Here is a 26,070-nt window from a genome sequence, read left to right as displayed (position 1 = left end):
CGGCAGCCACTGCAGCATGAGTTTGATTCCCAGCCAGGGAGCTACCCACAGGGCGCAGCAGACCTCTCCTGTCTCTCTGCTGCTCCCCTCAGCAGTGTGTTTCAGTAGATCTGCCTGTCCTGCTCCCCACTCTCTCTGGTGAGTCCTCTCAACCGTGCCCCCGCCCCCACATCTGGCCTACACCCCAGCTCTTGTATGCATAAATAAAACAAATCCAAAAAAAAAGCTAAGCTACGGGTCCAAGTGCAGTCATCGGCAAGTAGCACAGTCTGGCTTTGAACCCACCCTGCTGTGCGCGGCGAGGGCCTACCTGGGCTTGCCGAAGTGCGGGGTTGGCCGGCAGGGGTCTGGCGGGAACGCTGGGGGCCCGAGGAGCGTGGTGGAGGGGCAGGAGCACTCGCTGAGGCGAACTGGGCGGAGGGAGGTCAAGGGCCGTGAGGGGTCCACTGATGTCCACGTTCTGACCCTGTGGGAGTCTCCTGGGATTGTCCTGCAGGTGGAAGCAAGCAACCATGATGGAATCGGCCTCAAAATGTTTCTGTAATTCCTTACAGCTGGGGTGGGTGTGGGGGCACAGGAGACAGGTCAGGAATCGTTGGAGGGGGAATCTACTGCTACTTATTTCAACTTCAAAACCCTGGCCCGCAGCCGCCCTCATGTGCACAATTGGGTAGGCTCTGGCAGACGCCCACACCACGAAACCATTGCCATGAGCAAGTGCTGAACGGGGAACACCCCCATGGGTTCCCGCCCCTCCACCCTTGCCCTTCCCTGCAACGATGGACTCCCCAGACAGCCGCCACACATGAGCCCGCCTGTTCCAAGTGCCACAGAAGGCGGCACTGGGCGCGCTCTTGTCCTGGCCGGCTGCTCTCCCGCGGCACCAATGCTCTGAGATTCATCTGTGGCAACGTGCAGCGGGGAGCACTCCCCTCACCGCCATGGGGCGTTTTGGGTGGAGATGCCAGAGTCCATTTGTCCTCCTGCCTGGTGATGGTCTTGGGGCTCGCTGGCAAAGCTGCTGCTGCTCCAGGCCCACGCTGCCCATGCAAGGAGCAAAAGCTCACGAGGAGCAGCCGCCTCCTCTCTGGGGCCTGACACCTGACACTCTTTGGATGGGGACATAGACAGTCCATTGCCTGCTGGATATGGGGCAATGATTTCTCAAGCTCAGTGCTGACCGCTGACTGCTCACGGCTGTCACCTGGACACATTAAGCTCAGTGTTCAACATTTCTTTGGTGGGGAAAATGAAAAATTCGAGTGGACCCTGGTGCTAATTCCCCAGGGGAGTGGAAGGTGAAGAGACAGCAGGGAGCCGGGAGGCACCCCGGGTTAGGGGCCAGTTCTCCGTGATGGTGGGTGGACAGAGCTCCCACCAGCAGGGCCAGAGCAGCTGGAAGGGCCGAGGCTCTGGGTAAGTCTTAGCAACACCCCGGGAGTAGCAGGGGGCGCAAATCAGCTCACCCAAACTGAGTCGGTGGCCAGAAGGGGCTGAGGGTCACAAGCCTGCGTGGGTGGTGGGCCCAGAGGCCCCCTGGGAATCTGGCCAGTCAGGATGCCTGGAGGCAGCAGGCTGACGATGAACCACCTGCCATGCCATGCGGGGACTCGGTCCACCCATGCGGGTCCAGCCGTGCTTCCCTGGGCACTGAGAACCTCCCTGCGGGCCCTGACTGTCCCTTCCGTCAGTCTGTCTTGCCGATCGCCTGGACTCAGCCTCTTCTGGGGGGCCTCTCGAGGATCATTCCCACTCTGGGGTCCTCCTCACATCCATGCACTCACCTTCGGCGCACTGGAATGTGGTGGCTTCCGCATCAGGCCCTGGCCAAGGGGGGCGAGGTGAGCCTGACCAGGCTGGGAGGCTCCGGGTGGCTGGGGCGGCCGCACACACCTGGAGGAAACCCCAAAACACGATCAGCTTTCACAATTTAACTTTCTCTATTTGCACAGTCATGCTCAAAGTGCAAGGTGCTGACTTCAACTCAGTGCGGTAAACAATAAAGGAAAATTATCCTCTCAGAAGATTAAAAAATATCGATTCTCCCCACCCCCCCAGCTGCCATTCTGATAAATTCTTATCACTCATAGAAACACAGCTTTGCTGCACGAGGGAGGCATTAGGTACAAAGCTGGCATTTCAGCTATAATGGCTTTGAAGATATTTGGATCAAAAGTTACCCAAACTGATGAAAAAAACTACATATCCGTCTCGTAAAAAGTACTAATGAGGGCCTCCCTGGTGGCGCAGGGGTTGAGCGCTGGGCTGCAAAGCTGCCTGCAGCATCTGTAGCACCGGTTCGATCCCCGGCTGCTCCCCGGCCACTGGGTGTAGGTCCCGCATGGCGCGCAGACCTCTCCTGCTGCCCGCTGCTCCCCTCAGCAGTGTATCTCGTCCTTCTGCCTGCTCTGCTCCCCGTTCTGGCTCTGGTGAATTCTCTCACCCTCCCAAGCTTCTGGCTGTACCCAGTGCTAGTATAAATAAATAAATAAATCTTTAAAAAAAAAAAGTACTAATGTAGGCGTGAAAAACACACATCAGCAGAATTCATCAATGACCCTACTCTTTTCTATAATAAGCTGCACAGCATTTGAAGGGAAAGTAAAGGAGACAGTTGGTCTGGCAGGAACTTAAAAATGCCAAAAAGTGTCTTCTGAATGTCCAGGAAATCTGGCCTCTTCCTTCCAAGGCGAACAGCCGAGAGGCAGCTGCAGGCGCGTCCTTTCAAACACCATTTCCCACAGAGACGGCCCAGCCCAGCACCTTAGCTTCTCGATGGTGGTCTTCTTATTTGTAAACAGCAGTTGTAGCAAGGCCTTCCTCTTGAGGTAAACCACAAGCCCGGCAGCAAGCAGACACAGGATGGTCAGCAGAATCCCGATAGTTAACCCTTGGTTATCTGCAATGAAAGGTCTCCGGCTCAGGGGACAGTCACGTGAAGAGCATGCGGGGGCACCAGGGCGACACCGATGGCAGGGGCAGTGCCCAGCGGTCACCGGACCAGCCTCCATCAGCGGTCGCGCCAATGCTCAGCTGTGGGGCTTGCTGCCGGGACTTCCGTCGGGGAGGTGGAACCCGCGCTGACCACAGAGGACCCCACGTGCACCAAGAGGGGGCAGTGACCATAGAAAGTCACCGGGACCATCATTAAAAGCCTGTCAGATTAAAAGGGGCCCCCAAACGAAAGCCTGTCTCGCACCCACCACTGCAGAGCGACCCAGCCCTTCCTCCTCAGCCCTTCGTGTGCTTACCCTGGCCCTGTTTCACCATTAGGGACTTAAAATCCCGCCTCTGGGGGCCGACTCCTTTCCCCGGGAGCCCGTGTCTACTCCCTGGACACATCCTCGGCCGGGACTCGTCCACGTGGTGAACACAGGGCACCCAGGTTCCTCAGGGTGTGGGAGGAAGAGGCCAAGTCACCCCCAGGGTCCTGCCTGGCCCTCAGCTCCACGTGTTTGCTCCTGCAGGTCCCTTCTGTGGAGGGAACACCGCTCCTCAGGCCCGGGGCCTGGCCGGCGCCCACAGGGGGACCCTCATGCTTCTCGTGTCCGGCCTTTGTCCCCAGCCAGCGAGGCCTGTCGGGACGCGTCTCAGCCTAACTGGACCATCAGCAGGGGCGGCGTGATGCTGGGGGAGCCTGGGCTTCCTGGCCCACACGCCACGCTGGCTCCTCGGCCTGCTGTCTGTGGTCTTTCGCTGGACTCTTGAGCCACGGGTTCTAGTTCCTCACAATCAAATGCCTAACTCTTAAACGAATCAATTTATCCAGTTGGACACTCACAAGGCCCCCAAATGAGCCGGTTCCTCCCCCGACCCGGGCGCCTGTCTCCATATCGCCATAAAAAGCGCCAACCATTGAGCTGCTCGACCAGAAACCTGGGCAGTTTGGTGACTCCCGCCCTGTCCAGCGAGCACCGTGTCCTCTGGAGCCCACCTTCCGCACAACCCCCCCTCACTGACGGCAGCTGTCTACTCTGTTTCTGCCTGCTGCAGGCGGGGGCCGAGGTGGTGACCGCGGGAGCATGTGGAGACACAGCCACAGTCAATCAAGCAGGATGACCCCTCCTCGCGACACGGTGCAGAGGGTCCTGCCCTCCCGCGCGCCGGCCTGGCCCTGCGCATGTTGTGTCTGTTGTCATGGAAATGATGGTCGAGTCACGGGTCAATGTGCTGCTCGCAGCGGGACCCAGGGACATGCCACGTCCTCTGCGGCAGCGTGGGCCACTGTCTGGGTGTCCCTGGGCCTGGGTGACGCCCACCTGCCCCCCAGGGGGCCCTGTCTTCACTGCCTTTCTTTGCCTTGCTTCTTTCACATCAAACCTCACCGGGCCTTGCCCCGCAACCGCCAGCCAGAGCTCAGCGCAAACAGTCAGCACCTGGAGGCCATTTCTCGAGGTTGAGAATCTCAAGGTCGTTCGGGCACTTAGGCCTCTAGCACAGCTCAGCTGCCCCAGAGAGAGACAGACTCACTGCTGTCCTGGCTGTGCCACTTCAGACGGGCGCTGAGCCCCGTGGTGCCTCCGGACCTCCGCATGTGGGGAGAGGGCAGTGACCTGCCTCCGCGTCCTCGGCTTTAGGTGGGACACCACCTATGAGGCCTGCCGGCAGGTGCATGCACCAAGCAGGCTGTTGCCACGACTGCTGCTCCTGCTGGGAGTGGCGTTGGGGCCGGGCCGGTGGGGTGGGGGGTGGGGGGTGTCTCCTAGTGAGAGTTTAGAGGCATTCAACCTCACCCCCCTGGGCCCTAAACAGAGCCTGACCTTTGCAGCCCTGTAGCTCTGCGGCAGGGCTCACAGCGCTCGGGCAGTTTGCTGTTGAGATGCCCTCATGCCCACCAGAAGGGCCGCAGACTGAGAGCTGCCTTACTTCCCGCGGTTAAAACAGAGCCCGAGTCCCTGCCAACGTCAGGCAGGGCTGAGGGACACCTCAGGCGTGCCCAGGGGTGGGGTCCCCACCAGGTTCCAGCACAGCGGGGAGCCCAGCACCTCTGCCCCCGGCCCGTCACGCTCACCTGCTTGCCGGCTGGGGCCGCTGTCCGTGCTCCCTCCAAAGCCAACCCGGTCGCAGAAGGGCGGCGCCCAGCGGGCCTCGCAGTGGCAGTTCTTCCTGTTGTTGCAGACCTGGCGGCAGGGACCCCAGCGGGGAAGCAGCCTCAGAGCCCGGCCCGCCGGGGACTGCCCGGACTCTCAGAGCCCTGCTGGGCTGGACCCGGAGACCCCCCACCTTGGGGCTCTGGCAAGTGGCCCCAGAAGCTGCTTTCGGCAGAGCGAGCGGCAGCAGGTGACGAGTCTTTCACGGTCACCAGTGGCCCCACTGGGGCTCCGGCTGCAGGCAGAGGCCAGCAGGGATGGCGGATGGCGGTGCCCCGGGGCCGGCTGTGGCTCCTCCAGCTGCAGGCAGTGTAGCCCGGGGATTCAGTGCCGGGATTAGGGGATGCCCCATCAGGTGGGAGCCGCGAGCTGGTTGGTGCTACCGTCCAATCAGACCTGGGGAGGGCCTGAAAGAGGAGACCAGGCAATACCCGCCTCCTTCTGGCAGCCTCCTGGGGGCTGCCGGGCCTCATGGTGCGAGCTTGGCTCTGGGCGGCAGGAAAGGTGCCAAGGAAGCGGGGCAGGGGCCTCACTCTGGGTGGGCCCCGGACACATGTCCTTCCTGGGAGACCAGAGCACTGTGGGCAGGGCCGGCTCCCGCTTGCCTTTCCGTCCGTCTTGTTCCCCGGTCACTCGAGACCTACTGCGTGAACCAGCACAGGGGGCATGAGAACAAGAGCGCGCGGATTCTGCGACTTTGCGCTGAAGACTTTGGCTGCACAAGACTTTGCACAAGCCTGGCTGCGGAGCTGCAGCGGGGCAGGCCGGAGGGACAGGCTAGGTGGCTCCTGTGCTCCCTGCCACTTAAAGGGACGCACTTAGTCCCACCGAGGAGGCACCTGGAGGCTCAGTCCGGGAGTTAGCTCAGGGCTGCCGGCCTCAGCCCTGCAGCAAAGTCTTGCACACATGGAGAAAGAAAAGGTGTGGAGGTGTGTCTCGTCCGTGGGGTCCCCTGTCTGCACTGGCTTCCTGGTGAACCAGCCGCCTGCACAAGGGGAGCCCGCACTGAGGCTGCCTGCAGTCAGGTCGTGACCCAGCATGGCCTCGGCCAGATCCCCCAGGTCTAGGTGCTGTACCCACAGTTTTGTGGGGTCTCCCCACAACTCACAGCCATGTGCCCGTGACATAGCTGGTAGTGGAGAGGGCCCCCGACACCCCAGGTGGGGGTGCTGCCGGGGAGTCTGCTCCACCCACCCAAAAGACCTGGGCCTTCCCGGCATGCCGGGGCCCTAGGGTGTGGGAGAGAGAGGAGCCCAGGGCCCCCACTTAGCCCTGCTCCCCGTGACCACGCAACCTTGGGGCAATGCTCGCTGTTCCTGGGCCTGGGTTGCTCTGTCGGAAGATAACGAGGCCACAGTGGATCGTCTTGCATTTGAGGGAAATCCACGATCCATGGAGACAGGAAAAGATTTCATTTTATATCCTGTGTCGCCTGACTCAGTCAGCAAGCCCACTGGAGGTGGCGCCCCCTCTTCTATGGCCACAAACCGCCCCCCCATTTCTACAGAAGAATAGTGTCTGCAAGATTTGAAAATAGAATTTGGAGCATGATTTCTATAGGACAGGTCTCACAAGAACAAATGAGCTACTGGTGTGGCTAATCAAGATGAATATGATTCCACTGGAAATAATTAAGCCCATCAGGAAAAATAAATGATGTTTTAAACAATTAGAGTCTTCTCCCCTAAAATGTCTCTGAACTAAAATAACAGCCTTTGGTCGAAGGCTATTGTATGCGACTCCAGGAACGTGTGGCCCGTCTGCCCTGTCTTCTTCGCTTAATTCCTTTTGGAAGTATTTGGGTTCAGAGGCGACTCTGCCCCTGGGGTGCTGGGGGGCAGCTCTGTTTGAAATGGTAATGCAGAACCCTCCCAGAAGGAAGGTCACTTTTGAAATTACTTTGAAGATGACAAAGTCCTTTCTTAAAATCACAGAATGTTAATTTGAAAGATAATTACTGCTCAATCTGATTTTCTTTGTTAAATAAAAACCATTTCTTTTGCTGTGTGAAGGTCAAAGGAAATGACTGTCTTCAGAAGAAAATATCGAGAAGTTTCTATATGTTTAAAGTCATGGATGTCCAGATCTTAGGAAGGCCTGAGTGCTCAGCTAGGGGGGTGGGTGGGGGCTCATGGGGTGAGTCTGGCTCCCGAGGGCCCTCTTCCCTGCTTACCCCTCTGCCGCGGCACTGCCTGGCACACTCCAGAACCCCGAAGACGCTGATATTCTGACACCGGCGGTTGAGGCAGAGCTGCAGAAGGGAGGAAAACAACAGCCCTCTCAGGCCCTCTGCAACTGAGTCGGGTTAACCAGGCAGCTTCAGGGACAGCGCAGGCTGGGGCTTCGGGAGAGAGAAAGAGGCTTCTGAGATCAGGACAACTGAGGGGCTAAGGGAAGCCCCCGAGATAAGGGCAGCAAACTCCAAGGGGGGTTAATCAGATACCCCAACACCAGGGACAGTGGCTGTCCCTGGACAGGGCAATAAGAAGCGGGGTTCTCTGATAAGGCTGTGACGCGGGGAGAGTCCAGGCACCGTGGCAGATTAAGTGAGACCACCGAGAACTGACTGGTCACAGAGAGATGACGGAATTTTAGAAGAATTAGGTGGGAAAGTGTGTTCCCGCAGCAGGACTCCAGAACACTCCCTTGCCCCTCCCGGGACATCACCCCCGGGGTCTTTGCTTTTGTTTTTTTCCCTAGATAAGCTTCACTTTTTTTTTTTTTTTTAAGATTTATTTATTTGTTTATACAAGCACTGGGTACAGTCAGAAGCACGGGAGGGTGAGAGGATTCACCAGAGCCAGAGCGGGGAGCAGAGCAGGCAGACTGATGAAATAAACTGTTGAGGGGAGCAGCGGGTGCAGCAGGAGAGGCCTGCACACCATGTGGGACCCTCGCCAGCAGCCGGGGATCAAACCAGTGCTGCAGAGGCTGACGGGCAGCTTCGCAACCCAGCGCTCTACTGCTGCGCCACCTGGGGAGGCTTAAGTTTTACTTTCTTGAACAAGGTTTGCTTCTCTCTGCTTACTTATCTGAACGGCCCGTGAATTCCCTTTTATGGCTTTGCAAGGCAAGAACTTGTGATTAAGGGGTCACCAGGGCGGGCAGTGGGGGCAGCTGTAAGCACGGCAGCAGCGCACGCCGGCTCCACAACCACACACAGGCCCGCGTGTGCATTTACCAAGAGAAGCCAAGGGATGTTTCGGGGAGACTCTCCTCTGGGTGAATCGTGCCTCCTCCATGGGGCACTGCCTGGGCACTGCCAGCCCCACACTCAGCACATTTCCAGACTCACACGTGAACACAAGCGAATTCTTCAACATCTTAAACAATTCAGTCAATTCTGACTGTAGGGCAAGGAAAAATATCAGGCTTTTCTGCCCTCCCGCATCAGGATAGACGATGGATCCTTGCAGTTCTGAATGCATGCCTGATGGCGGCACCCGGATTTAGGGTGTGGGCCTAGGTAGATGGGATTCCCCTGGCTGAGACTGGGCTTTTAAGGGCGGCGTCACGGGGACGCCAGTAGAAGCCGAGAATGAACAGAAGCCGACAGAGAAGCAGAGAAGGCCAGAGAGCCCAGCTAGAATGAGGACTTGCTGGGGGCTGGGGCCTGCCAGCCTCCAGGCCCCCCAGCGCCCCTGCCTGCCGTGTGCCTAGTAAATCCCAATAAAAGACTCTCAAAAGCCACTGAGGACTCTGACTCCTCCTTTACCTGGTCTGCTGGGTCCTAGAAAACCTGCACCGTGTCTGTTCCTGCCCTTTACACGGACGTTATAACTGGTTTTTTGTGACTGTAGAGCTTGCAAAGGAATCTACATTCCAGCATTTTTTCCCCTCCATTATAAAATACAGGAGAGGGTGAGATGAGCTAGTCCTTACGCTGGGTCTGCACAGACTCAGAGCCTCGGCGAAGCCAGTGGAAGTCTTCCAAAGTGCCGGCGGACAGGCGCTATCGCGTGACATAAACCATCGACAGAAGTGCCCGGCGGAGGAAGCAGCTGAATCCCCTTGTACTTATCCCGCCTTCACAGAGGCCGTCATTTGCTAAATGAGAGTGGGCTGGTGGGGGGAGTTGAGTCTAATTTCAAAGGTGTATAACATTCGCCAGACTCCAGGGATCAGGCACTTTATCTCCCATAAAAAGTTACAAATTAGTGCAGGCAAAGGCAGAGTCTGAGATTGCAGAAGCATTTTTGATCAAGCCGACCCTTCCTAAGGGATCCTCACCACCCGCCTCCACGGCTCCCACCAGGCTCCGGGAACGCCCTTGAAAATCGGGCTGCCAAGCACGGCTGCGGCCGGGGGCTCTTGGCCGAGGGGATCGTCACATTCCAGCAGATAAAATAAATTGTCTGGGGTGCAGGCGATGAGCACAGCAGGACCCCAGGAGAGCCGTGTGGGCAGAGGCGGTTCTGGAACCCAGGGGAGGCTGAGACGCCGTGGAAGGCCTCGCGCTCAGCACACGGGGCCTCGGAGCCCTCGGAGCCCACGGGTCTTCCCGCGGAGCGAAACCCACGGATAAGTTGAGTCTCTGGCATTCCCGCTTCGGGGCTGCTGGCCCTGGCCATTCAGACGGTTTTACAAACGCTGTCGCTCTAATGTCAAGGCCCGAACGTGAGCTGGGGTGTGCGGCTTGGGAAGACCCCAGGAGGCTCGGCACGTCCAGAGATCGCCCCGCTTCCGCTATACGCGCTGCGGCTGGCGCCGGGAGAGGGGCGTGAAGGGGACCCTGTGGGCCTCGGCTGCAGGAGCCGCCTCTGTCCTTCTGCTCTGTGACCTCACGTGACCTCCAGGTGAACATGGAGCCTGCGGAAGTCAGGCGGGGTTGACTCATGTTTCTCAAACATTTGAAGCCGCTGGCTGCCGCCTGATGGGGTGGTGAGACGATCCATGGGCAGAACGTGAACCCCCCCACTTCTTTCCTTCGTTTCCATTTTTCACTTTACTTCTAAACCTCAAAATATCTCATCGCCCCCCCTTTGGCTAAGACTGTCCTGTCTCCTCCCCCCATTCTCTCTGGAAACACACCTGACCCCCTCCTGTCCAGGTGAGAACAGGCCTCCACTGACTCGCCGCGGCCAGGTTCCCCAAAACAACCCAGGAGGCAACTTCATTTCCTTCCCAGTGATTTCCTGACTGGGCCCCACGGGGCACTCGGGTGAGGAAGAGACTTGTCAGCACTGAGGCGCAGGGCAAGCGGAGAGCCCTTCGGGTCAGAATAAAATAGGAAAAGCCTCGGGGGAATAAGGAGGGCTCCAGAGAGAAGGACAACCACTGAAGAGGGCTAAGCACACTCCCAGGACGAGGGGCAACAGGACGTTCCGGAACAAGGATGACAAAGAAAAGTGTGCGAAGATCAGGGCTGGGACGCGCAGACGGAGTTCTGGGCACAGAGACAATTAGGCAGTGAGACTATAACAGGGGGGTCCCCAGGAAAGGGGGAGGTTCCAGGTTCCCTGCCCCACCCAAGGGAGGGTGGAGCTGAGCAGGGAGAGAAGAAGCTGCAGAGGAGACTGAGGAAGGAAGGAAGCAGGATGGAGCCAGGAGGAGACCTGGAGGAGGCTCATGGAGCCTAGAGACACGTGAAGAAACTGCGCTTGTCTTTTGGTCGTGGATGGGGTGACACAGATGTGGGTGAGACCCGTGGGGAGGGGACAGTGGCAGTTTTTGTCTTGATTTGCTCTTTTCCTCCCAGACATGTCTGGGTGTTTCTGTGGGTCCCCACGGGAAGGCGCTTAGGATTTGTGGCAGATTTGGGGCCCTGCTCTGGGCCAATCCTGCTGGGGTGGACTTTTTCCCATGAGGGGACGGGTCACTTTGGGTGCTTGATTTAGAAACTATGTTCTTTGCTTTCCTGTCTTGTTTCCTAACTGTATTAAAGTTACTTTTCTTTATGTTTTGTGCGATGCGGCGGATGGCAGACCCTATTTAGAGCAGGCAGGTTTGCGGGTCTGGGCTGCCCCCCTCCCTGCCCTGTAACAAGACCACCGAGCACTAACCAATCAGAGGGACTGGATCAGGGCTAGACGGTCTACATTCCCTGAGGCTCGGCTCCACTTTGGCTTCCTTGCCCCTCCCTGGCCCGGGAGTCCCACTTTATTTCTGTTCCTTTTCTCCTCAATAAACCTTTTCTGTCTCTAAACAAATCTGCCTCTTCTCGCTTGCTTATCTGAGTGTCTGCCGAGTTCCCGCTGCGGCTTCGTGAGACACCAGCCCCTGGTGGTCTAGGGGCTGGACTCGGCGCCGCCCTGCAGCCTGGAACCCATTCGGCTGGGAGACTAGGCCTGAAGCCCTGAAATTACGGTATCAGCTGGAAAAGGTGAGAAAACAAGTTTGATTTCTCCACAGGCTGATCTCGGTGGTCAGCCAGATGCTAGGACTCGCTGATTTTTTTCATCTAGGTGCAAAGAACTTGCTTTCAGAGACAAGGTTCTGGGAAGCAGTGGGTTTAGAAAAACAACCCCACAACTCAGTCCTGGACGCACGCCCTCAGCGGCCCGTGGGGTGCCGGCTAGGACGCCAGATGCCTTACCTTCCCCTCTGCACACTTGGTGCCTGCAAGCACCAGCCCGGGGTCTGGCAGGTCATCACCCAGGTACACGTGGGTCCCCCGGCACAGGATGCGACCACCTTCCTGCAGTGGGATGTTCGTTTCTATGGAAACAGCGTTGGTACCAATGACGGGCCGGCTGGCGCCTCCTTGACACTGGATTTTTCCACACTGAGCATCTCTGGAGGGCGAGAACAAAGGGCCCCAGAGGGGGAGGTCTGGAAGCAGCCCTGTGGGGGTGGGGGGCTCCCGTGGCCGGCGTGGGGCGCACCCTCTGTACCTGGTCTCACACTTAGCAAAGGAGCTCTTCGAGTCCTTCCCGCAGTTGCCGTAGGGGTCGCCTGCAGAGTTGACTCTCTCGAAGCAGATCCCCGGGGCCGGCTTAGCACCTGCAACAGAAGCAAGGTGCCCTTCACCTCCTGCAGGTGTCGCCAGTAGTTTCCACGGCGCAGACCTCTCCTGCTTCCCCGCTGCTCCCCTCAGCAGTGGATTTCAGTCCATCTGCCTGTTCTGCGCCCCGCTCTGTCTCTGGGGAATCCTCGCAGCCCCCGCACCTCTGGCCTGCACCTCAGCTCTTGAATGCATAAATAAATCTTTAAAAAAAAATGAAAGGCACCGGGCCTTCAGGTACAGGGGAGGTGTGTCTGTGGCCCGGGAAACCACGCTAGCATCCCGCTGACACGTGGCAGCTGGCGGCGGGGGCCGGGGCAGCAGCCCCTGTGCGCAGCTCAGGTCAAGCAGCGAGAGCTCCCTCCTCGGTGCTCAGGGCCCGGGCAGCCTCTGGGGAGGTGAGGCCTGGAGGCAGCCCAGCCCTTCCAGCCCAGCGAGGGGCCGGCCGGCTGGCTGCTGGGAGAGGGGAGGCTTGTTCTCTTTAACGACTTCCCACGCAATTCCGGTGAGAAGGCGCAGGCGAGGGCGGCTGCACGGAGTAGTGACTAATGTAGGGGAGATCAGACCAGCGAGGCACACAAGGAGCTTGTCCAGCCCCGGGAGGCGCCCGGGAGAGCACGCACAGGCCCCACCACGTGCAGGGCACTGCGCCCCCCAGGGGCCGCGGAGATGAGACCCAAGGCCACGGCCCAGCAGGGAGGCCCGCGGGAGCCGAGGGGCCCAGGAAACAACCGTTCTTAGCACATCTTCCTGCCAGGGAGAGAAAGCAGATAAATTGCAGGTGGCGCTGCCCAAGTTTTGGAGGCTCCAAACCCAAAGAGTAGTGACAGCTGCTGAAGGCTCTCTGAGAAAGTCAGGAAAACGCTCCACATCGAGAAGGAGCCGTGCCCGGGAGTGACCGCTGCTCCTCTCCCCATGCTGTCCTGGCCGGACGAGCCTCACATTCCCGTCCACCTGCCGGGACGCACCTGGCCCAGAGCCCCGCTCGGCCCCTGGCCCCTGCGCTGCCAGCCCTGGGGCTCCCTGTGCTGTTTCAGGTGCCACCGAACAGCGGACAGGCGCCCCTGCTCCTGGGAGACACGACCCCTCCTCCTTCCTTCAACCCGCACCCGGCTCCGTGCCCCCAGCTGTGAGCAGACGTGCTCGGCACCTCACTTAGACGGCAGGTACATCGAACCCAACAACACCCGGCCACAGCTGAGGCCAGCAAGGGGTTCAGGCACTGACACGGGAAAAACATCACTCTGGCCCCGGGCCTCTCATTTCCCCATGCTGTCTTTAAAACTATTTTAGAGGCGCCTCCCCATACCCCTTTATCAGGGCATCACCCCAAACCAGACACAATTCTCTGTCACGGGAAAGCTGAGGGCCCCGGTCCTCAGCATCAGGCTTTGTTTACTGCTCCCAGGCTCGCATCTTTGCTCGTGGTGTGACGGCACCAGTGCATGCCATGGGCCCTCCGTTCCCACATCCTCCCCTCCTAGGCTTTCTCACCAACCTGTTAGAGGGCGGGGTGAGGAGGATGAGGGACAAAGAGCATCCTCGCAGCTGCGCCTTCCCTCGCCCTTACACAAGCACACCCCGGCCCGCCCTGGGGCTCCAGCATGGGTGGGTCACATACCAGGTACACACACGGATCTTAAATCCTTATCCCCGCCTTGTGAGGCCCACATAGCCCTTTGCACAGCTTTCACCACGCTGCAGGCTTGCTGAGGGTCACACGATGAGTAAATGGTGGAAATGAGCAAATGGACGGAAAACCAAACCGTCTTTCCGTCCAGGCACGGTCCTGCTCTGCCTTCCCCTCGGAAGCCCTTGCGGGCCAGACTCCTTTTCCTCCAGGACCACCAGCAGACTCCGGTCGCCCACCTGTTCTTGGGCTGGCCCTACCTCCACCAAACCCCTTTCCAAAGAGCACCTTGGCAGGCCAAGACACAGCTGCCTGCTGGTTTCTCCTGTGCTGGCCTGAACTAGGTGATGAGCCCTTGAGCCCAAGCCCCCGGGGGCCTCCCTCCCAGAGGAGGAGAGAGAAACTGCGGGTGCCTCAATGCCTTATTGTTGACGCTCCACTGCTGCAGGAAATGAATGGAAAATTCTCAATACAATGACTTGGAAGCTTTTCAGGGGGAAGCCAGCCCACAAAGAAACAAGCTGAGGAGTCAGGCCAGCAGTGCGGTGGAGGGAAGGGAAACTGGCCCAGCCTCCATGGGAAACAGCTGGAGATCCTCACAAGATTAAAAATATAACTTCCGCACAATCTAAGAATTTCTCTACTAGGTGCTATCCCAAGACGGCGAAAACACTAATTCAAAAAGATCCACGCACCTTGGGGCCCCGCAACTCTATCCACAACGGCCACGTCCAGGGAACACCCTGATGCCATCAGTGGGGGTGAGTCAAGAAGATGAGGTCTGCGGAGGGGAGCAGCGGGCGTGTTCTGCTCCCCACTCTGTCTCTGGTGAATGCTCTCACCACCCACACCTCTGGCCTGCACCCCGGCTCTTGCGTGCATACATAAATAAACCTTTTTTTAAAAAAAGATGAGGTCTCGATACCCAATGGTCCGTTCTACAAAAAAGACGAAATCCTGCCTCTTGTGATGTAGTGCAGGGAACTGGAGGGGATTATGTTAAGCAAAGTAAGTCAGAAGGAGAAATGTTAGGGGGAAAAGGATGTCCCAAAGCAAATTCCATATAGGCTTTGTGGACTCCACCCCCACCCCAGGTCAAAGCCAAAGACACTGGGAACTCCAAATCCCATCCCACCAAAGGGAAGGTGGCTGGGACCTGAGGGTGGGGTTCAGCAGCCAGGTGGATAAAAGCCAGACACGTGGGCTTTGGGGCTCCCATTTTTGGCTCCCGCCAGCTCGCAGCGTCCGGCCAGCTCTGAGAGTGACTTTGGGTTTCCAGGTCGTCGGATCGGGTAGGACGCATGAAAGACTTTATTTCCCTATTTTCTCCCTGAGTTGTACATTTTCCTTATTTCTTTTTCTCTTGTAAATAAACCTTTTATTAACCCTTTTGTGTGTGTCTGTAGTGGAGTATTCATAAGTCCCTTTAAAGCGCGCGGGTGAGGACCCACAGCCAGGAACCTGTTTAATATCGGGGCTGCTCTATAACAGAAAGACAAATGCCGGATAGTTCCAGGCACACATGGGATATGAAGAAACAAAGTAATGAGCTAACAAAACCCAAGAATAACGATTCTTAGACTGGGACAGCAAAATGGTGGCTACAGAGGGGAAGGGATGGGGTGTGATAAACAGGCCTGGGCATCAATTTGAACTCTGGTGCTGGGGGAGATGCAGGCTACACGGGTGAGGCGTGGAGCCGCACTCCTGAACTCCACAGTGTTGTAAACCCACGGCAAGGCAATAAAGCGCTTCTTACTTCACTGGTATTCTCTGGCCTGGTGGCTTGAGCAATGCAGAGCTCCAGAAGTAACTTTCTGTGTGTCCAGGGAAGCAATGACTGTCTATATCCAAGAGTTTTGTTTATTTGGGTTGTCATCCGAAACTTCAGGTGCAGGACATGCCATGGGACACATGTTGCCCATTGCCAAGGGGCACAGCTCACCACAGAGGCAAAGAACCCCCCCCCCCCACGGATGAGCTGTGGGCAGGCATTCACCAGCACACAAACCCGGGGAGAGGACAGACCTCTGACCCCAAGAGCAGGGTATGGCCCCAAGCCCCAAGGCATGTTCTTCCTTCCCCCGCCTGGAGCGTGATGGGCAGCCGTGCTGGAGAAGGTCTTTCGCATCCTGGGTCATCCTGCACTTAGGGACTGAACCCCCACCGTCCCTCCAGACCCCCGAGCTGTTTCCAAGGTTGGGGGTGTGAGTGGGCAAGCTGGAGGGGGCGGGGCAGGGATGGGTTTACGGGGGTGTTTCCATCCAGCCGACTCCTGCTTCCTGCCTTGGAGTCTCCTTACTGGATGAGAAATCCTCCGCAGAGACACCGATGTTCAAAGGCCGAGGGGTTTAAGATGAGTGGAACTTATTTTAGAAGTTAATAAGCAGCTGAGACTGGGCCCTGATGCTTTTCCTCCAGGTTCAGGCTGTAGGACGGTGCCAGGCACGGCCCGGGCCACCTCTTGGGGCCAGCAAGCTTCCAGCATCACCTCTTCTGCTAGCACCAGCTGCACCCCGGCCACGCCTCCTGCCGAGATCGCTGTAGGACAATGCGGGGAGGACTTTGCTTTGGGGCCGGGACAACGTGAATTGCAGGAGACATGGGTCGATCAATTTCTCTTTCATCTGACATCTCTCCTGTATTCCTTTTTCTAGAACAAATACACTTTTCTTCAGGGAAATCCATTCTCTATAGTTCAGGCGGGACTGACTTTCCTGCCCAACACCAAAGGGATGGGCACACAACCCGAGTGGCCAGCGCACAGCTGCTGAGGCAGGGTCTGGGCCAGGCACACAGCTGAGCCCAGGAGACCGGCGTCTTCCTTGGAGTCTCCTGCTGGAGCGGTTACCAGCAGGTCCCGGCTGCTGTTCTGCCCGACTTTGCCCATTTTTCCTTCATGCCTTCCTCTGTCCCCACCTCCCCATGCGGCTGGGGTCCCCCCTTGGCTCTCTTCCAGCCGTGTGGGCCTTCTCCTCCTTGCACCTGCCACCCTGGCTTCTGCCTCTCGTGCTGTTGTCCCAAGGCGGCCCCCGCAGAGCGGGGCACAGAGCAGGCAAGTTCCAGAACCGAGCTAGGGAAGCGCGTCCCCTCTCCAGCCCCTTCCCCAGAGGGTGAGGATGGCCATTCCCGGAGAACAGAGCATCTGGGGGAATGGAGGCAACCTCCTGGCTTATCTCGTCTGTGACAGGGGCTTTTACTTTCTCACTGAAGCTGTTACCAGGCTGCCTTACAAGGAAAGAAGATCGAGTGAGACCAGGAAAGGACAGATATTTCAGTCCCTGGCGAGAGAAATGGTCATCCCCTCCAGCTGAGGTCAAGTGGGAGACGCGTGGGCAGGGGTCAGGGTGGACGCTCAGCACCAGGCAGGGACAGCTGGGGGCTGAAAGGAAATAGACAGGGCCTCCCCGGGGGCGCAGCGGTTGAGCGCTGGGTTGTGAAGCTGCCCGCAGCCTCTGCAGCGCCGGTTCGATCCCCGGCTGCTCCCCGGCCACCGGAGGAGGGTCCCACATGGCGCGCAGACCTCTCCTGCCGCCTGCTGCTCCCCTCAGCAGTGTACTTTGGTCCCTCTGCCTGCTCTGCTCCCCGCTCTGGCTCTGGTGAATTCTCTCACCCTCCCGTGCTTCTGACTGTACCCAGTGCTTGTATAAACAAAAACAAACAAACAAACAAATAAAATAAATAAACAAAACATGCCTCTATAAAAAAAAATAATAAAATAAAAAAAAAATGAAAGGAAATAGACAGCAAGACACAGCCCCAAGACAACTTCCTGGGGGCCTGGGTCCTGCCAACCCCAGTGATGACGGCAGAGAGGACTGCGGCGCGTTCACGTGGCTTTGGGGCGCGGGGGCAGCCGGTGTCCAGCTCACAGCGGGCAGCAGTGTGGCAGCGTAACTGATGTCTCTGCATGCGCAGGAGGCTACAAAGGCACAGTTTGGCCTCAAAGTTGTGGCTCTTGAAAATGTGCATCTTGGGCCCTCTTGGTGGTGCAGGTGGTTGAGCGCTGCACTGTGAAGCTGTCCGCAGCCTCTGCAGTGCGGGTTTGATCCCGGCCGGCCGGCGAGGGTCCCACATGGCACGGCAGACCTCTCCTGTCTTGCCCGCTGCTCCCCTCAGCAGTGTATTTCGTCAGTCCGCCTGTTCTGCTCCCCGCTCTGTCTCTGGTGGATGCTCTCACCCTCTGAGCATGTGGACTGTACACCCCAGTATAAATAAATACTTGTATAAATAAATAGATCTTGTATAAAAAATGTGCATCTTCATGTTTTCATGAAGACGAGAGACTGCGTGTCTGTCATCAAAAGTGACAGTGGCTTCCTTTTTGTTCTCAATAACGGAATGATTAGCGCTTTGCCATTCTCCAGAGGTAAGGTTTAGCTCTTCAGAGGGGATTCTGACATTCTACTGTATTTTATTATAGAGGAAGGGCTGGATTTTAATCACCGGTTTTACCTTCAGAGGGATCTAGCTTAAATTTATAATTGTCTAATTGTTGTTTGGAAGTTCCCGGTGTCATTATGCCTTCTGAGAGAGAGAGGATGACATCTCAGCATTAAGCCCACGATTTACTCCATCCTAATCTTTCCCTGTAAATGACTCATTATGTAAATGTACTGCTCCAATTCAGTCCCATCAGCCCCCGAGCCCCCACCACCTCCCTAACCCGTCAGTAATATCCACAGAAAAAGACATTTTGATAAACAACTCAAGGCCTCTTCTCCTCCAAGTTCCTCCCTGTCTTTCATCTCCAAATTGACCTTTATATTCATTGGAAAATGAAACCCAAATGAACAGATTTGATCATTTCCTTTGCACACAATGGGACCAAAGGGAGGCCCTCCTGACTCCTGCATGATCTGATTCTTGGCAAAAAGAGCTTTTCTTCCCATCTGTAGCCACCAGAGTCACAGACGATTAGTCAATGTGCTGCCCCAGGTGTATCCAAACAAAGAAAACACATCGAATCCAGCCCTGCAGGTAAACACCGAAGATTAACCAGCCCATCCAAAGGGTCTGGCCCAGCTCACACCACATCAGTCGCCACATCAGTCACGTGGTGCTCTTTTCTGGTCCATGATAAAATAGATAAAACTTGTATATTTCAGGATTTTCCTGATGCAAAGTGTTTGTGGCTCCAGACATGCAGCTACTGTAAGGTGAATCTCTAAGAAACGCCTCCAGTAACTGTGCTGGGTGTTCAGATAAATTACAGAGGCAGGAGTCAATTTTCTACCTGGAGAAAAATACCCAGCTGCATTTCAGAAGGACTAAAGGTCACGTCACATTGACAGAAAATCTTTGTGGCTATTAAGACTAGCGTGGACAAAGAGAGTTAAATATAGTTACACAGTGTGAACTACAGATAACATTTATGTGTTTGACATCAACACATAAAGTCTGAAGATCTAAGACGTGTGAGAGAAAAATTTGCGTGCACAGAATCTAAATTCCTAACAAGAACATCCGTGGTTGATATAGAGTTGCTGAGGTGAGACATTGTACACCTGCAACCTATACAGCATTGTAAACTAATGTTACCTCAATGACCTACACGGAGAGCAACAGGTGTGGCTTGTTGAGGGGGTGGGGAAGAGGAGACCTCGTGCACTGTTGGTGGGAAGGCAGATGGGCCCACAACAGCCTGGAGGTTTCTCAAAATATTAAAAAAAGATCTGCCATATGATCTGGCAATTCCATTCTTTGTAGTCAAAGAATACAAAACACTAATTTTCAGGGATATCTGTACTCGTATGTTCAAGCAGCACTATTGACAATAGGCGAACATGGGAACAACCAATGGAGATGTGTAGGTTAAGCTATGGTCCACATACACAGTGGAATACTACGCAGCTATGAAAAGGATGAAATCTTAATTTTGCCATTTGGCGGGCTCCAATACAGACTGAGCTGGAGGAAGGATGCTAAGTGAAGTCAGTCAGAAGGAAAAAGACAAATGCTGGATGTTTTCACTCAGCTGTAGGCGATAAACAAAACAGACAAAACAAAACCAATCTGCCTGCAGACCTGAGGCACACGGGAGAGGGCCCAGCGGGCTGTGGTAGAGGATGGTGGGGACCTTGGTGGTAGGTGGGGTGTGGACACACTTCTGGAGAGGTGGGAACCTGTATCCCCAGATTATGTACAGTGTTGTAAACTAAGGTTATCGCAATAAAAATAATTATTTTAATAGACTATATCATTAAAAAAATCTACAGAGAATATGAAAAATAAAACCACAGAGCAGAGGCAGAAAAAAACCCAGGGACTGGGCAGGGCAGGGGGTTCGTGGCGTCTGCTTTTAAAACCCTGCAGAAATGTTAGCTCTTCAAAGCATGATGTGCAGTCCTTGATAAGAACTGAAATGGCAAACAGGAAAACCAGTCAACAACGTGAACCAAGAGAGAGACGAGACCAGTAGCCAGGAAGCAAGAAAACTGTAGGGAACTAGAATACTGTGGGGAAAATGGAGAGGCTCAAGTTTCTGTTCTGCCCTTCCGCTGCCAGCTGGAGCGGTGGTCTCCACGCCTCCGGGGCGGCACTGGCTGCTGGGTCAAGAGGTGCGGGTGCGGGGTGCGTGCACCCAGGGTTATGGATGCCTGGGCCCCGGGAGCACGGGACGTGCGCATATGTAAGTGCAGGCACCTGGGCCCAGGAGGCACCAGGAGAAAGGGGCTGCTCAGCTGGGGTGGGGGGGTCCCTCTGAGGCTAGGGGCTCAGTTTCTGAGCTCAGGTAGGGGTTCTGTCTCCGGATTCAGCATTAAAGGCCTATAAAATGATACCGAGGGCTCCAGAATTCTCTTGTCCTCTGTGAGAATGGAGGATGAACCTGCCGGCCTGGGATGGCTGCACAGCGCATGCTCAGCCCCACTGGTAAAGAAATTCTTCCTAAATTAGGTATTTCCCCCTTCAGAGTAACAGATTAAAAATGCTGATGATTCCTTCCCCTCCCCTTCACTCCGGGCCGCACACTGTTGGAGTTGTAAACTGCTGTAACTTTTGGGGGCAGAAATCCCTCAATAATTAAGATGTGTGCATCATCTGACCAGGCAATTCTATTTCTAGCCATTCAGGCTACAGAAATGCTTGCCCAGATATACACATTATATAATACCCAGCAGATCACTGTCAGGACTTGATAAAGTGTTAGGTAACATTTGTCTATCAGTAGAAGTTAAATTAAAAACATCTATTTAGATCCACCTGTTCTGCTCCCCACTCTCTCCAGTGAGTCCTCTCACCCCCTGTACCTCTGGCCTGCACCCCAGCTCTTGTATGCATAAATAAATAAATCTTTAAAAAAATCTATTTAAAAGACTACTAGTAGGGCCTCCCCGGTGGCGCAGCGGTTGAGCACTGGGTTGCGAAGCTGCCTGCGGCCTCCGTGGCGCTGGTTCAATCCCCGGCTGCTCCCCGGCCACCGGGGATGGTCCCACATGGCGCGCAGACCTCTCCTGCCGCCCGGGGCTCCCCTCAGCAGTGTACTTCGGTCCTTCTGCCTGCTCTGCTCCCCGCTCTGGCTCTGGTGAATTCTCTCACCCTCCCACGCTTCTGACTGTGCCCAGTGCATGTATAAAAAAAACAAACAAACAAATAAAAATAAATAAATAAATATGACTCTATAAAAAAAAAATAAAAAAAAATAAAAGACTACTATGTAGTTAGTACTTTAAGAGGATGCCATGCACAGCCCCAGGGTAGTTTATCTGAGAGTCTTAGGTGGAAATGCTGCAGGACTTCATGAACGCCACAGATGTCTGCAAATGTACAAACACGGATATACGCACAGAACAAATCGACAAGGGTAACAAATTGCTAACAGTAATTTTCCCTGAGCATTTTTGCTCTCAATAGTACATTCATATTTGTCTTTTTTTTTTTTAAACTATTTTTATTCATACAAGCACTGGGGTGCAGGCCGGGGGCACGGGAGGGTGAGCAGATTCACCAGAGATGGAGCAGGGGAGCAGAACAGGCCAGAAGGACCGAAACACACTGCTGAGGGGAGCAGCGGGCGAGACAGGAGAGGTCTGCCGCGCCATGTGGGTATCTCCCTGGCCGGCCGGGATCGAACCTGCGCTGCAGAGGCCGCGGACAGCTTCACAGCGCTGTGCTCAACCCGCTGAGCTACCAGGGAGGCCCAACATTCCTATTTGAATTTTTTGTAACAAACATGTAAGGTATCAAGACCAAAATAAAAACAGAACCAAACCTAAAAAACAAAAAACAAAAAACAAAACCCAACAATAGGAACTAGAAAAACAAATAAGCAAACAGAACACAAAAGGTGCCCACGAGTATCTTACTTTGCCAGTTAGGAGCTGCGGGCATATGTTTTGAATTTTCTATTGTTTTAATTATAGCAAGATTTGGAAGGAGGATTGATTCATTGAGACAGCGCTGGACTGAGAAAGGCCCATTTCAAAAGGGAGTCACGTGGCTGGAAGGAAGCGCTCCACCTGCCTGGTGTCTGTGCTGGAGCCGGTTTCTGATGACTTCACAGGGTGACCGGGTTGTGGGTGGGGGAGCTGGCAGGGCCAGTGGAGCAAGAGCCACTTGACACCTCCAGTTCCGAGTCCCTGGGCCTCCTGTGGGGCCTGAGATGACCCTGAGCAGACAATACCCAGAGTCCCGAGCACTGGCCAGCGCCGGAGAGAGCAAGATCTGAGGGGCCTCCTCGACAATCACGTCCTCTTTTTCTGAATCACGGAAAAGTGGAGGCTAATCATCCACAGGAACAGCCTTCAAATGCTCCCCCCTGCAGCGAGCTGGCCGGCGGCCTGGCCAGGAAGTCCCCCGCCCCCGGGAGTGTAACGGTCACATCCTGACCAGCCCAGGCCCAGGGCAGCGCACTGGGGCTGTGGGCAGACGTCACGGGGGAGTCAGGGCTCTGAGTCAGCGCCTTACACTAGCAGCACATGGACAGATACTGAACAAGTGAGAAAATGGAGTAGCAGAGGAGCCTGCCCCCCAGGTCACGTCCCCGTTCCAGCAGCAGAACTGTCCCGGCGTCTGTTCCGTGTGCTGTTGCTCACGCAGGACACACCGTTCCTCTCCCAAAGCTCTGGCAACCCCTTGGGCATGTGGCCTGTGCTGCCCCCCTACATGGAGCCACCTGTGTGCCGGGCTCTCTCCGGATCACAGTCCTGCATAGTGTCAGGGTGACATGTGGGCCCTGGGTCACGATGAGCTGGGCACAAATCCTGGCCTCAAGGCCTCAGAAACTGGCTGTCAGCCTCGAGGCGACTTGGAGGCTCACCCTGCACAGCCTGGTAACATCGTGCCTCCCCCAGGGGGTGGCTGGAGAGCCTCAAGAGACAGCCCTACTGGGCACCTGGTCCACAGGTAGGGAGCAGTGAGGGGGACAGCAGCCCCTGGCTGGCCCTGCATACCCGGTGCTTTGTCTGGAGCACACGAGGCCGCACCTCTGCCTTGAGAACCAAAATGGCATTCAGGGCCTGCACCTGTGTCTCCCACCTTGCTGCTCCGAGCTCCCGCGCCCAGGGCCCCACCCCAGCCGGCCCTCTGAGTCACCCCTCAAAGCCGCTTGCTGCTCCTGGCAGCACTACAGCTCCCTCCCTGGCTCTCCTGGTTGTTGCTGCTCCCACATCATTTGCTTGGGGTGCCCCAGGCAGCCCCCACCTTTCAGCTGCAGCCACTCCTGGTTTGAGCTCTTACTCCATCAGAGTAGTGATGAAAGGTCTGTTTGTCCAACTACCCGTTAGCCCGAGGGCAGGAGTCATGACTGACGGTTCCCTGTTACCCCATGGGGTACAAACTGAGCTCCTCGGGGCACCCCAGTGCCCAGCATGGCCCCAGCCCCCCAGCCAACCACGCATTCCCCTGAATGCAAGGAAGCTCCTTCGACAGTGCGTGGTGCGTGCTCGGAGCGAGGCTTCCAGAAACGGAGCACTTGCCCCCGCGCCCCGCCCCGAGCCGGGCACAGCCACCTACCTGGCCCCCAGAGCGTGACGCACTGCTGCTCGTGGGTCTGGCAGACGCCGTTGTAGCAGTAGCCGTCCAGGCCCTGGCACGCGTGGCCGTCGTGCAGGTACACGTTGGCCGGGCAGTGGGGGCTGGCCCCCGTGCAGAACTCCGGGAGGTCACAGGAGTTGCTAGCGCCCCGGCAGGCTGTCCCAGCGGGCTTCAGCTGCAAGGAGAGGGTGTCATGGCGGGCCCGATGGGGCGGGGCGGCCAGTCTCAGCGGCACCCTGGGGCGCTCATTAAATTAACAGGGGCTCGCTCTGGGCTCCGGGTCTCCACTCCAGTCTGGGTGGGGGTGGGGGCTGCCTCTCTTCACGTTCCTGCAACATTAGGGCTTTCTGAGCAGCAGACAAGAGGGCGCCCCGCACCTCACCAGGAGGGGCAGCGGAGTGAGCCTGGGAGCACGACTCTTAGGAAAAGATGCCGGGTTTAAGAGGAAGATTTAGGGCGTCAGCATTCGTGGGCAGGGTGACTGGAGGAATTCCGGGGACACAATCCCAACAGCGGTTTCACAGTTTCTGGGCTTGCCTCCGGCCCCAGAGCTGGGCATCCGCCTGCGGGACTTTGCGGAGGAGGCGGAGAAATGAGGCCCATCTGACCAGAGGGGCTTGTCTGGGCGCTCCACACCCCATCCTGGGCTTCCTTCCCTGCCTGCTCCCCAAGGCAATGAAGCCAGACACCCATGCCTTCTGGAAGGTCTGAGCTGACAGGAACTGTTTAAAAGCCACGGGGGGAGAGGGGAGCACTCCGGGCACAGCCACGGAGCCACCCCTGATGTCCGGGGTCACCTGGAGGGGAGCCCAGTCCTGCTTCCTTCACTCCTGCTCAGTCCCTGGCACCACCCGCTTCTGCAAGTCGCTGGGGCCAGATTCTTTTCATACCCCCACCGGGTCATCCCAGCAAGGGCAGGGAGGGCATCTTAGAGCTGAGTGTGGAGCACCGCCATGCGCAACTCCGTGCACGTGAGAGGCGGCCAGAGGGGGTCCCCCGGTCGGGATGCCGAGATCACTTGCTTAATTAAAGAGGAAATAAGACTCGGCCCTTGGAGCCTCCGAATCGTGAGCTCAGGCTTCTCCTGTCCGGGCTCGGCTCTGAATAACGAGGCCCACCGCGGAGCTGCCCAGACCGGGCAGGCGTGGGGGCAGAATGGCCGAAGGTTCAAATCACCCGGCCGCACCTCCCCAGGAGCACGTCAGGCTCACCGTGCTCAGAGTCCCTGGAACAACACACAGCGCCCCAGCAGGCAGCCGTTCTTGGGGGTCAGCAGCAGTGCCAAGCGTGACACTGTGTGAAGGGGACTGAGCTCCACTCGCCCCGGCACGGGGACAGGGGACGGGACCAGAGCTGCCGCCAGCGGCCCAGCGGGATCGTTTCCTGTCAAGTTTGGGTTTTGATTCAGTTCCTTTCTATCCCACCCACAAATGATCACAGATACCAGCAATTAAATGGGAGGGTCACACCCGGTTATGACATGGGGGGTCGCTGATACCATGAATGTGATGAGGGGCTAGGCTCCCGCAGGGGGTTGGGGCGGCCGCTCCCCAGCTCGCCCGCCTGGGCGTGGGGCCGCCGCACGGCGCCCGGGGGCTCACCCGGCAGTCCTCGCAGCACAGCCCGTGCGCGCACACGGCGTCCGGCTTCAGGGTGCAGGTGGTGGCGTTGCAGCAGCGGTTGGTGCATTCCTGGAGAGGGAACGGGACCGTGGGGCAGGGCCCGGCGGCTGCTGCCCACGGAACACAGAAGCGACTGCAAAGGAGGAGGCCGGAGCCGAGGGCTGGCTCTGGAGCCGAAACCAGCCCGAGGCGCAACATCCTCCGCTAGAAAGCAAAGCCTCTGTAGGTGCCATGAGCTGCCTGGGGTCCCGGGCGCATCAGAAGCACCGAGTGGCTTTCATGAAGGGGTCGGGGGCAGGCAGGCTGGCCAGGGGGCCAGTCAGCTCAGCGGGACTGGGGCTTTCTGGAGGGGAATCTCCTGCTACTGCAGGTCATATTGCAAGAATCGTAGCAGAAATATCGACTTATTTAAAAATAGAGAGGCAGCCCTACGCTACTCTTCAGAGCCTGCCTCATTCTAGAGCACTCCGGCAGGAAATGAAGTTTGAGCCACTGTTCCCCGCAACCCAACCAAATCTGGGTCAAGGAGGCCTGGCCCGGCAGGGGCGGCTCTGACCTGGTGAGGAAAGAACAAGAGGCCCGAAGGAGGCCCCTGGGCTGTGCCTGTGGACTGCAAGGGATTTAACCAGGGGGAGCAAACCCTGATGTCTTGTCCCCTCTGAATAACAGTGAGGAAGGAAATGAACTCCTTCATTATGCTGTGCTTCAGAAGTACCCACTTTTTCTTTTTCTTTTGTTTTTAAAGATTTATTTTTTATTTATTTGTACAAGTACTGGGGTACAGACCGGAGGGGTGGGAGGGTGAGAGGA

General features: G+C 56.7%; 1 protein-coding gene across 1 annotated transcript in view; it reads right to left on the bottom strand.

The window, feature by feature from the left end:
- Positions 1-26,070, bottom strand: part of ADAM12 (ADAM metallopeptidase domain 12) — a 251,932-nt gene that overhangs the window by 21,326 nt on the left and 204,536 nt on the right. Inside the window, exons 13-21 of the mRNA XM_037496121.2 lie at positions 25,240-25,329; positions 23,618-23,813; positions 11,924-12,032; positions 11,626-11,824; positions 7,264-7,341; positions 5,012-5,120; positions 2,764-2,899; positions 1,785-1,893; positions 311-490 (exon numbers count right to left, since the gene is read on the bottom strand). Of these exons, the coding sequence (XP_037352018.1) occupies positions 311-490; positions 1,785-1,893; positions 2,764-2,899; positions 5,012-5,120; positions 7,264-7,341; positions 11,626-11,824; positions 11,924-12,032; positions 23,618-23,813; positions 25,240-25,329 (1,206 nt within the window). The remainder of the gene's footprint in view (positions 1-310; positions 491-1,784; positions 1,894-2,763; positions 2,900-5,011; positions 5,121-7,263; positions 7,342-11,625; positions 11,825-11,923; positions 12,033-23,617; positions 23,814-25,239; positions 25,330-26,070) is intronic.

Source organism: Talpa occidentalis, unplaced genomic scaffold, assembly GCF_014898055.3.
Source record: "Talpa occidentalis isolate TD23 unplaced genomic scaffold, MPIMG_talOcc4v2.1 talOcc4.8, whole genome shotgun sequence".
Classification (NCBI taxonomy): domain Eukaryota; kingdom Metazoa; phylum Chordata; class Mammalia; order Eulipotyphla; family Talpidae; genus Talpa; species Talpa occidentalis.
Note: the sequence above shows the minus strand (reverse complement) of the source record. Positions and strands in the feature narration are given on the sequence as shown.